General features: G+C 39.9%; 1 protein-coding gene across 6 annotated transcripts in view; it reads right to left on the bottom strand.

The window, feature by feature from the left end:
- Positions 1 to 3,458: 3,458 nt before the first annotated feature.
- ITCH (itchy E3 ubiquitin protein ligase) overlaps positions 3,459 to 12,055 on the bottom strand; it is a 151,553-nt gene continuing 142,956 nt past the window's right edge. For all 6 annotated transcript variants that reach the window (XM_055104975.2, XM_055104974.2, XM_008957199.6 and 3 more), the window contains 2 exons: positions 10,770 to 10,842; positions 3,459 to 7,159 (listed from right to left, as the gene is read on the bottom strand). In XM_055104975.2, coding sequence (XP_054960950.1) covers positions 7,060 to 7,159; positions 10,770 to 10,842 — 173 coding nt within the window. In that variant the 3' untranslated portion in view covers positions 3,459 to 7,059. The remainder of the gene's footprint in view (positions 7,160 to 10,769; positions 10,843 to 12,055) is intronic.

Below are 12,055 nucleotides of genomic sequence, written 5' to 3'. Positions count from 1 at the left end.
GGTGAAATCTGAGTAAGGGCTGTAGTTTAGTGTTATTTTTACCAGTGTTAATTTATTAGTTTTGGTAATTCTAGTATGGTTATGTGGGATCATAACATTGGAGAAAGCTGGGTGAAGACTGTGCAGGAACTCTTAACCATTTTTGCAACAGCTCTGTAAATGTAAAATTATTTCAAAATAAATTTTTAAAAGGACTGGATCCAAAGGAATTTCTATTGAATGCTGGAAACATTAGGAAAGCATTTAGCAAGGGGAAGAAGTGCTGCAGAGACTGGACCCTAAAACATCCTGGAAGATAAGCACTGGAAGAATCACCACTGTCTTGCCCATGGAAAACCAGACTGAGAGGAGTGAAAGGATTTTAACAGATTACAATCCCAGAAGCAAAAAAGAGAATGGCCAATAGTTCATGTGACAGGAGCCAAAATGAGAATGGAGGAGCTGGAATAGGACCAAGAATGTCCCGGAGTGGCAGGCTTACAAACTTTAAGAGTTTTGGCCCGGCGCAGTGGCTCACACCTGTAATCTCAGCACTTTGGGAGGCCAAGGCGGGCGGATCACGAGGTCAGGAGTTCGAGACCAGTCTGGCCAACATAGTGAAAGCCCCTCTACTAAAAATACACAAAAAATTAGCCGGGGGTGGTGGTGTGCGCCTGTAACCCCAGCTATTTGGGGAGGCTGAGGCAGGAGAATCGCGTGAACCCAGGAGGCGGCGGTTGCAGTGAGCCAAGATCGCGCCACTGCACTCCAGCCTGGGCGACAGAACAAGACTCCGTCTCAAAAAAAAGAAAAAAAAGTTTTATTCTGCGGTAATGGAGAAACCACTGTAAAATTTTAGGTAGAGGAGGCATGAGACAGGTCTTCCACAGATAATCCTGAGGTAGTACAGAAGATATACTGGAGCGAGGAGGATGGAAAAATGAAGACAGGATGCTGTTATGGTCAGCCAGATTAGGGAGGAAGCACGTGGGCTGTGGCAATGTTGTCAGCTCTGAAAGAAGGGATTTTTAAAAGTTTTGGGGCCAGGCACGGTGGCTCATGCCTGTAATCCAAACACTTGGGAGGCCAAGGCGGGCGGATCACCTGAGGTCAGGAGTTCGAGACCAGCCTGGCCAACGTGGGGAAACCCCATCTCTACTAAAAATACAAAAATTAGCCGTGCATTGGTGATGGGCACCTGTAATCCCAGCTACTAGGGAGGCTGAGGCAGAATTACTTGAACCCGGGAGGTGGAGGTTGCAGCGAGCCGAGATTGCGCCACTGCACTCCAGCCTGGGCGACAGAGCGCAACTCCATCTCAAAAAAAAAAAAAGTTTTGGGGATAGGATTTGGAGACTAATTAAATGGAATGGCAAAATTGGTCACATTCGACTCCCAGTGTTGTGGTAAGTAGCAGTACAACAAAAATGGTAAAGTATGCATGCTTTAGAGTCAAACCATCCTGGATTCCAGCCTGTATTCTTTCTACTTAATAGTTGTGGACATGATTCAATCATTTTGAGCCTCTATTTTCTTGTAAAACAGAGATAATCATTAACAAAAACAGGAAGACTAAGTGACACTGCACATAGCATATCTACCAGTGTCCTGCACATAGTGATAAATGTTGACAGTTGTTTTGGTATTAAATGAATATGGGTGTGGTACTGGTTGCTATGATATGGAAGACAAATAGAACAACAGGTCTGAATTAGAAGAAAAATAACAGGAGGGCTGTTTTTAGTGATCTTTCAAGTATGACTACAAATTGTCAAGGTCCTTCCCTGTGGGGTGCTTTGAGGAAATCCTCTTGTCCATAGCCACTCTTTGCTTATTAACAGACCCCTGTGCATAAGTGATCAACAGTGTCCTTCTGGGATTTATGTTTAAGGCCCTCTTTTCCTTGCCAACCAGGAATATTCCCCTGGCTCCTCACTCCAGATATCCTGATCACAAAGGAGTCCTACGAACATGGAAGAATTGAAAACTGAAATGGGCTGGGAGAGAGAGCAGCTCCTGTACTGGAGTTACATAATGTGAGACAGACACTTAAAAAGTCCAGAGAACAGCCAGTCAGTCACAGCTGAGTCCCAGTTTGATGATCTGTAGGGTTTGGGATGAGAGCCAATGGCCAGTAAGAACAATTACTTACTGACCATTGACCCTCACTTAGCGGGGCATATTTTTCCCCTTATTCTAAGCCACAATGAAACTAGAGCATTCTAGCAGCTTCCATTGGACAGAATAAACAGGATAGGGTCTACTAACTACTCAGGACCTGGGAGGGGCCTGCAGTTTTTGTCCTCTAGTCCATGTTAGATCAGCCGTATTAAAAAATTCCTCTTCCCTTAGTCTCTCTCCACTGGTTCTGTTTTAAATGAGAGCATAATCACCTGAGCTTCCTAATAAGACAAAGGTCTACCGACACTGGTAACCAGGTCAGCTTGTTGAGAACAGTCTTGGTAACAGTCTTGACAGCTAGCTAGTTGGTGGTTCTCTACTCAGCACTCATGCCTGTGGTCCCGGTCTTTTAGTTGTCTCAGAAAAGCAATTCATATGGAGGCCTTTATGTTGGTTGATGGCCCCTGCAGATATCTTCATCTTCAACATGGGCACCAAATCCAATCTCATCTGCAACAGCTCTTTCTAGTTTTTTTCTACCCGTACCGTGGCAGGCCAGATCTCAATAACGCAGGCCTCCATAACAACTGTTTCAGCACTAACTGAGTGGTTAAGTTAAATATTAAAAGCTGAAAGAGTGAGGGCCCTTATACAAAGGCTAGAATGTAACAAAAGGCCACCAAGGGTTTTGCCCAGGCCTTTTCTGGGCCTTGAAGCATGACAAGATAACAAAGGAACCCATTTAGGATTAAACAAGTTTTATTGGGGGTCTGAAGGAACTTATTGAGGGGGTCTGAAGGCCTCCACAAACAAGTTTACTGGGGGGTCTGAAGGAAGTCCCCAAACCTCCATGATTTAGCAGGAAACAAGATAAGGGTAATCACCCCAGCACCTGGACCCATTTAGATTAAGTAAATTTACTGAGGCTCCAGAGGAAGGTCTTCAGGACTCAGATCTTATTTATAGATTTAAAAAAGTGAATCACTTATGTCTTTAGATGAATGTACACTCACATGTAGACATATAGCTTATAATGTAAATAAGCTCTGGAAAACTTTGTAGTTTTGAGTTGGTCTTGGGATCATTTCCAGGCTTTCTCCCCATACCTGGTTACAGAAATAAACTCCCTCCTTTCTCAGTTCATCTGCACCTCATTATTGGGCTGCGAGAATAAGCAGTCCAACCCTTGATTTGGTCTGGGAACAATACCACAATCCAGACGGGCTGTAACTTGCCACTTAAAAAAGCAGAGAGGCAGAAATCTATGTGACCTGGTCACATATAAGTCTCAGAAGGTGGGGCCGGGGAGAGAGGAAAGAGACCCCTCCTTACCCAAGACTGATAGAAAAGCATGCAAATGAAGGACCAAAAAAGTTTAATTATAAACAGTCTTACATCTTGTAGGAAAACGCAAGTGAGGCAACCACTGAAGGAACTTTATAAAAGCATTTGACTCCCTGTAATATTTGTAGCATTACCTGAGTATTAAAAGTAACAGATCAAGAAAACAAAGGTACTCTTAATACAGTAATATACAATCCAGTGCTGCCAATTCCATTTTTAGTTAATGAAAGCAAATTATACAAACAAAGTAAATAACTAAAAGAAAAACAAAAAAAGGAGGGGGGCTGGAGATACCAACAATACTAAATAGAAGTCGTTAACTCTAAAGGAGTTTAGAAAGGTAAGTTACATCCACAACACGGAAGGATATAAAAATAGAGGAAAAATTTAATTCCGTGAGTCAACCCCGGTAACATTTCGGATTATTAACCAGATAAGTAAAAAGTGGTAGAGTGGGCTTGACTGAAATAGTTCATTTAGGATGAGAACTTTGTGTATAGTTGAGTCAAGTTTCACTAAAATTTCTGATCATTGGTATGTCAATCTCTTGATGAAAAATCAGTACCTGAATATGTCTTTTTGTTTTTTTAAGAGACAGGGTCTTGCTATGTTGCCCAGGCAGGATTTGAACTCCTGGGATCCTCCCACCTCAGCCTCCCGAGTACAATACCTGAATTTTAAATAGAGTTATTGTAAGTCTTATGAAATGAGATTTTGCTGCACTCTGACATAAGATAATAAAAGACAGAGCAGGAATTCATTATTATGAGCTGCTTGATCAATTTTAAACCACTCCATTTGATGAAACAAGTGAGGTCCTTCCCTCCTGACCAGGCTGTGGAATGCTGTCTTCCCCAACCCCCACCCCCTGCAAAAGAGCAGAACAATAAGGCAATTGCTCATTTTACTTTGTTTTTATTTCAATGTAACATGCAGTAAAAAAAAAAAAAAAAAAAAAAAAAAAATTAACAGGATTTATTAGCATTTACAATGCTTACAAAGAAAAAGACTTCTAAAAGCAATTTAGTTCAGATTTAAGAAAAAGCTCTAAGTAAATACTTATAATAAATCTATTTCCATATGTTCAGTTTGGACCAAAATTTAAGATAGCATTTGGTAGATATTTATGTCTGCGGTCTATTTGCAGTATTTTTATATAACCTCTGATTCTTGGGATATCCAGCCCCCATTTTCCTAACACAGCAGGGAAGACATATACATGTGGCCACTTAAATTAAAGGAAAAAATGGAGTAGGGAGATCCCAGGCTGCAAAAATATATACAAGCATTTACCTTTTCCAGAACTAAACACTTCTTCCATAAAAATATTAAATAGCCAAGCCCTATAGAACTAGGGCCAGGGCTACTTCAAATATAACTATTCTGTATTTTAAAAATATAGGGCAGAAAGCCTTTTGGGTGATATTTATATATTTTCACACAATATTTCTAGGTCCCTAAATGAATCATGAAGCATTATATAGAACCAAAAAAATGTATTTTCTTACATTATCTCTTAATTTAATTTCATAAATCTCTAGTAAATATTGTAGGTAACTACATTTCAGTATGAGAATTCACCTCAACAGGAAGTCTTTATAGAGGGCTTAATCTTCATTAGCCATATATTACCAAGTTCAGACTTATATAATGAACGGGTAGTTGGCAGACATTCGCTCTGTAAGACAAAGCAATAGCGTTTTTTCTCCCTACCAACAAAAAGGCAGAGTCCCTACTTTTAACAACCAGGGCTTTTAGAAACCACACAGTATTTCCTGGGGTACATGAAATAAAAAAACCATAGGGATGGGGAAAGCCTAGCCTCCCCATTTACACTGAGCTTCTTGATGAGGCAACCCTTTCACTCATGTAAGTCTCTGCTTTATGATGGCAGTATCTTACAGTAGACAAGTTTAAAAAAATGTTTTTATTGTTGTTCCAGGATGTAAAAGGAAGAACATTAGGGACAAAAAATTGTTTTTCTTTTTTCCATATGGAACAGGGTTCTGCTGCTTATTCTTGGCTTAATATTACTTGTTCATGCTATGCCTCTGAAATGTGGCAAAAGTCCCTGATACATGAGCTATGAGGCTGTCCTCAGGGTTCAGCTATGATAGGGACTCAGCTGGCTTAGGCTTCATCCACTGCCAATGAAGTCAAATTTATAACAGCCACCTTGACAGTCGAAGCTAGGCCACGTTAAAATAATTAATTCCAGAGAACTTCAAAGTGCATTAATCAGTTAATAATGGAGCAATGTAAACTTAAATAGTCATGAGAAAAAAAGGAAACCCTGTTAAAAATTTTAGGGGTGAAAAGAATATTGCAGACGAGGGTTATCAATCCAGTTCATGACAATGTAAAGAATGGAAATGACTACTCCAACATATGTCAGAGAAATGATAACTTTGAAGACTTTTAATTCACAGAGAATATATTCCTGTGGTTACTGGATGTTATCTTCCTTTCTTTTTAGCCAGTACCACAGCTCTCCCTCTCAAATGAAAATCTGATGTCAAAAGCTGTTTCACTGACCTCTATTTGGACTAGAAAGCACTCTAGTCTTTCTAGTCTTAAACTCCTTAACAATAATTAAATACAACTGAAGTTGTTGGATTATGATAAAACTATAAAGCATCAATTATATAGCGGAACATATAAAAATCACCAGAGACATCTTTAGATGAAGTCAATTAAAATTAATTCTAATTCTAGGCTAAGTTTTTTTTCCTTTTATTTATTTATCCCCCACCACGCTGCCCAAAAAAAAGACAGGGTCTCCCTATGTTGCCCAGGCTGGTCTTTAACTCCTGGGCTAAAGGGATCCTCCTGCCTCGGCCTCCCAGAGTGCTAGGATTACAGGTATGAGCCACCATGCCCGGCCCTAGGTTAACTTCTTAAAACAATGAAGGAATCACAGTGTTAACATTGTTTGTAAAGTGTAGTATTTGTCAGGCAACTGAAACAATCAGACTTCCAAATGAAGTCATTTGCAGGCTGTGACCAACTTTTCCCTGAATTCAAATTGACAAAACTACTTTGTAGAGATGCAAGAGTCTTGCATCACTTCCAGGAATGATGTATGGATTCATGCTCCAGAAAGGAAAAACAACAGTCAAGTCAGACTAAAATGAGAGGGAGAACACAAGCCCGAATTTTGCTCACATCCCCAGAAGCAGGAGTAAGCTTGCACTTTTAACAAATGCCTCTTACCAAGAGGCTTAATAGGAAGATCTTGTATATTGCAGTTACCAAAGGATTCTGCATATCTGCAGAATCTCTAAAAGAAAAAAACACTACTCCCAAGTGAGACTTTTGACACATATAAAAAATTGTTGTTAAAGGAACAAACTAGTGGAATAAGACAAGGCAAATTTCATTGTTGTGTTAAAATCTCATGTTAAGCAAGGTTCTGACTAGTCATTTGCAGACCTGATTTCTGGAAACGCTGAGTAGAAATCACTGGGAGATAAATCTAAATGAGAACATTAATTTACTTACACTCAGATAACTCTCTAAAGAGCCATTGTCCAATTTTACAAGATGTGCAACAGGCAGAGAAGGACAAACATTGCAAATAAGTTCTTGCCCATTCATGGTGCAAGTTCTCAGAAGTTACTCTTGTCCAAATCCTTCTGTTTCTTCTATGGCAAACAACAGCTTTTCCTTCAGTTGCTCATAGCTCTTGTATGGTGGCAGGTCCAGGCGATTAAAACTAAAAGCAAGAATTGTTAGTTTGAGAAAAGGAAATATGCAAAGAATCAAATGAATAGTGTAGTATACTACTTTATACACTACTATAGAAGCACAAAAATATACTACTGTGCTTCAAAGGATACCATCAAGAAAGTGAAATAACCCAAAAATGGGAAAAAATATTTGTAAATCATATATCTGATAAAGGACTGGTATCCAAAATATATAAAAAACTTAAAACTCAACAATATTTAAAAATGAACAAAGGATAGAGATTTCTCCAAAGACATACAAATGACCAATAAGCACATTTAAAAAATGCTCAACATCCTTTACCATGCAAATAAAAACCACAATGAGATACCACTTCACACCTGTTGGGATGGCTATTATTTAAAACACCAAAACAACAACAACAACAACAACAAAAAACAGAAGAAAACAAGAGTTGAAAAGGATGTGAGGATGTGGAGAAATTGGAGCCCCTCTGCACTACAGGTAGGAATATAACGCAGTGTAGTCACTATGGAAAACAGTATGGCGAGATTCCCCCAAAAAATTAAAAATAGAATTACTACATGATCAAGGAATTCCACCTCTGGGTATATACCCAAAACAACTGAAAGCAGGGCCATGGACAGATATATCTATATTCTACCACAGTATACCTATGTTTATAGCAGCATAAGCAGCCAAAAGGTGGAAATAATCTAAGTGTCCATGGACAGATGAATGTATAAACAAAATGTAGTATATCCAGACTATCAAATATTATTCAGCATTAAAAAGGAGGAAATGCTGACACATGCTACAACATGGATGAAAATTAAAGATATTATTCTAAGTGAAATAAGCCAGCCAGGAAAGGACAAATAAGGTATGATTCTACACTTACGAAGTACTAAAGAATCATAGAAACAGTAGTAGAATGATGTTTGCCAGGACCTGGGGAAAGGGAGTCATGGGGAGTCATTGTTTAAAGCAGCAGGCCGGGCGCGGTGGCTCACGCCTGTAATCCCAGCACTTTGGGAGGCCGAGGCGGGCGGATCACGAGGTCAGGAGATCGAGACCATCCTGGCTAACACGGTGAAACCCCGTCTCTACTAAAAATACAAAAAAAAAATTAGCCGGGCGTGGTAGCGGGCGCCTGTAGTCCCAGCTACTCGGGAGGCTGAGGCAGGAGAATGGCGTGAACCCGGGAGGCGGAGCTTGCAGTGAGCCGAGATCGCGCCACTGCACTCCAGCCTGGGCGACAGAGCGAGACTCCATCTCAAAAAAAAATAAAAAAATAAAAAAAATAAAATAAAATAAAGCAGCAGTATCCAACCTTTTTGGCACCAGGCAATGGTTTTGTGGAAGACAATTTTTCCATGGACAGGAGTGGGGAGGGGGATGGTTTCAGGATGAAACTGTTCCACCTCAGGTTAGATACTTGTAAGGAATGCACAATCTAGATCCCTCGCATGCACAGTTCACAATAGTTATTGCTCCTATGAGAATCTAATGCCTCTGCTGATCTGACAAGTGGTGGAGCTCAGCAGGTAATGCTCATTCACCCTCCACTTACCTCCTGCTGTGCAGCCCAGTTCCTAACAGGCTGGGGACCAGGAGTTGGGGACCCCTGCTTTAATGGGTACCATTTCAATTTTACAAGATGAAAAATGTTTTAGGTCTGGCATGATGGCCTGTAATTCCAGCACTTTGGGAGGCCAAGGCAGGAGTATTGCTTGAGCTCAAGAGGTCGAGACCAGCCTGAGCAACAAAGTAAGACTGTCTCTACAAAAAGTTTAGAAATTGGCCAGGTGTGGTAGCACATGCCTGTCGTCCCAGCTACTTGGGAGGCTAAGGTAGGAGGACAGTTTGAGCCCGGGAGGTGGAGGGTGCATGAGTGGAGATTGAGCTACAGCACTCCAGCCTGGGTGACAGAGTGAGACATGTCTCAACAAAAGAAACAATTTTTGGAGATAGGTGATGGTGATGACTGCATAATGATATGAATGCGCTTAATGCCACTGAACTGTACACACTTAAAAATGGTAAATTCTATGTTATGTATATTAAACCCAACAATTAATTTTAAAAAGGAATGAAATACTGTATATGCTAGACCATGGATGAACCTTGAAAACATGCTAAGTGAAAGAAGCTACACACAAAAGGTTGTATATTTGGCTGGGGGCAGTGGCTCACGCCTGTAATCCCAGGACTTTGGGAGGCCAAAGTGGGTGGATCACAAGGTCAGGAGTTCAAGAACAGCCTGGCGAACATAGTGAAACCCCGTCTCTACTAAAAATACAAAAATTAGCCATGCGTGGTGGTGCATGCTGCCTATAGTCCCAGCTACTCGGGAGGCTGAGGCAGGAGAATCACTTGAACCCAGGAGGCAGAGGTTGCAATGAGCTGAGATCACGCCACTGCGCTCCAGCCTGGGTGACAGAGAGAGACTCTGTCTCCAAAAAAAAAAAAAAAAAAAAGTTATATATTTATCGTATGATTCATTTTATATGAAATGTCCAGAACAGGAAAATTCATAGAGACAGAAAGTAGATTAGTGGTTACCAAGGGCTACACAGGGGGTAAAAGGGGAGTGACTGCTAATGGGTACATGGATTTTTGGGAGGGTGAAAAAATTCTGGAATTAGACAGTAATGATGCTTACATAACCTCATAAATATGCTAAAATCACTGAACAGGCCAGATGCGGCAGCTCACGCCTGTAATCCCAACACTTTGGGAGGCCGAGGTGGGTGGATCACCTGAGATCAGGAGTTTGAGACCGGCCTGACCAACATGGTGAAACCCCATCTGTACTAAAAATACAAAAATTAGCTGGGCGTGGTCACAGGCGCCTGTAATCCCAGCTGCTTGGGAGGCTGAGGCAAGAGAATTGCTTGAACCTGGGAGGCGGAGGATGCAGTGAGCTGAGATCAAACCACTGCACTCCAGCCTGGTCTACAAAGTGAGACCCTGTCTCAAAAACAAACAAACAAACAAACAAACAAAAAAAACCCACTGAACCGAACTGCATAATTTAAGAAGGTGAGTTTTATAATCTGTAAATTATATATCAATAAAATTGTTACTTAAACACTACATGCATGTACAAAACATTATGTATAAAAACAAAAAGGAATAGACATTAGTAAAACAGTAAAGAGGTCAGATATCCAGGAAGGACCATATGTGACCACTAAAATATATCCCACAAAATAAGGTTCAAATATTGTTGACATTAGGTTGAATTCCAAAATATTAATATATTTGCTGTCAGATTAGGATTAGATTTAGTTTTCTACATTTTTAGAAATGTAATTAGATTTCAAATGAGAATATTTGTGGTCATGATGTTAGAAAGTAGGTCTCCTAACTTTCTTTTGCTGCCCTCAGAGAAAAGTTAAAATAACTCTAAATCCCACATTAAAAAAAAATTCAGATGTGAAAAAAGGAATTGATTGCAAATAGTTAAGGAATCATACAGGGGTGAACAAAATGCTCTTAAACTGGATTGCTATGATGGCTGTGCTATTCTGTAAATCTACTAAATATCATTTTTAATTTCTAGCTGGCTTTAAATAGCTACAGATAACTGGACAAAAGCTGTTTTCTCTATCCATTCTGATTGTACTTACCAGGTATGACTTCTGGGTAGCCAATTTTCTTTTCCAACTTTTTCAATGCAGAATTTCTGTGGTCCATTGCTCCCTAAAACATAGTGAAACCATAAACAGTTTGTTAGTATAGTGGATCTCAAACTGTGTTCCCCAATCCAACAAGCATCAGCATCATGAGGGAATTTGTTAGAACCATAAATCCTCAGGCCCCACACATCATCTTACTAATTCAGAAACTCTGGGTTAGGTGTGGTGGCTCATGTCTGTTATCCCAGTACTTTGAGAGGCAAAGGTGGGCAGATCACTTGAGGTCAGGAATTCAAGATCAGCCTGGCCAATATGGTGAATCTTGATCTCTACTAAAAATACAAAAACTAGCCAAGTGTGGTGGCGTATGCCTGTAATCCCAGCTACTCAGGAGACTGAGGCAGGAGAATTGCTTGAATCTGTGCAGCAAAGTTGCAGTGAGTCAAGATTGCGCCACTACACTCTCGCCTGGGTGACAGAACGAGACCCTATCTCAAAAAAAAAAAAACAAAAAAAAAAAAAACCCAAAAAACCCAAAAGCAACCAACAAACAAAAAAGAAACTCTAGGGGTCAGGCTCAGCAATATGTGCTTTAACAAGCTTCCGGGTGATTCTGGTAAGTGTAAAAGTTTGAAGACTATAGTTTGTTAATATAAGTCCCAAAGGAGAAAATGCAGTTTCATCTAGCATTCTTTAGCCGGAATAACACATTGTTATGATTAATAAAAGCTTACACAAGAACACACAAAAAGCTTAATTTTAGTAGTTTGAAAGACAATAACGAAACTACAATAAAACTTGATTTAAATACAGAATTGATAAAACTTTGTGAAATGTAAATATCCTAGTGAATTCCATATTATTAATGCTAGAACTTACAGGTCCTGTAGGGCATACCCTTACAAAAACAGATACAAGTATAAACATAAAATACTTGCCCCTCATTTACCTGCTGCTGGAGATAGCTGCGAATAGTGATCATAAAAACCAGTTTTTTAAAAGATCATTACTTTTCCCTAGGAAGCATTTATTGTTGGTTTCAATGACTGGTAATGCTACTAGATATTTTAATTAGAAGGGGGCAGGAACGCTAACTGTTCTGTAATGTGTGACACTGTCAGACACAAAGAACTTTCTCATGTCCCACCTGACTAAACCCTGTATACTAAGTATACCCAATATAAATTGTTAGTGCTTTTGTATTTAATAACACTGAATTGTTTTCACAAGTAGTTATGTAAAAAGTCCAGTAATATAGGAAACGTTATAAAAAAACA

Source organism: Pan paniscus, chromosome 21 (assembly GCF_029289425.2).
Source record: "Pan paniscus chromosome 21, NHGRI_mPanPan1-v2.0_pri, whole genome shotgun sequence".
NCBI classification, from domain to species: Eukaryota; Metazoa; Chordata; class Mammalia; order Primates; family Hominidae; genus Pan; species Pan paniscus.
The sequence above is the reverse complement of the archived record's forward strand: the minus strand, read 5'-3'. Positions and strand labels throughout refer to the sequence as shown.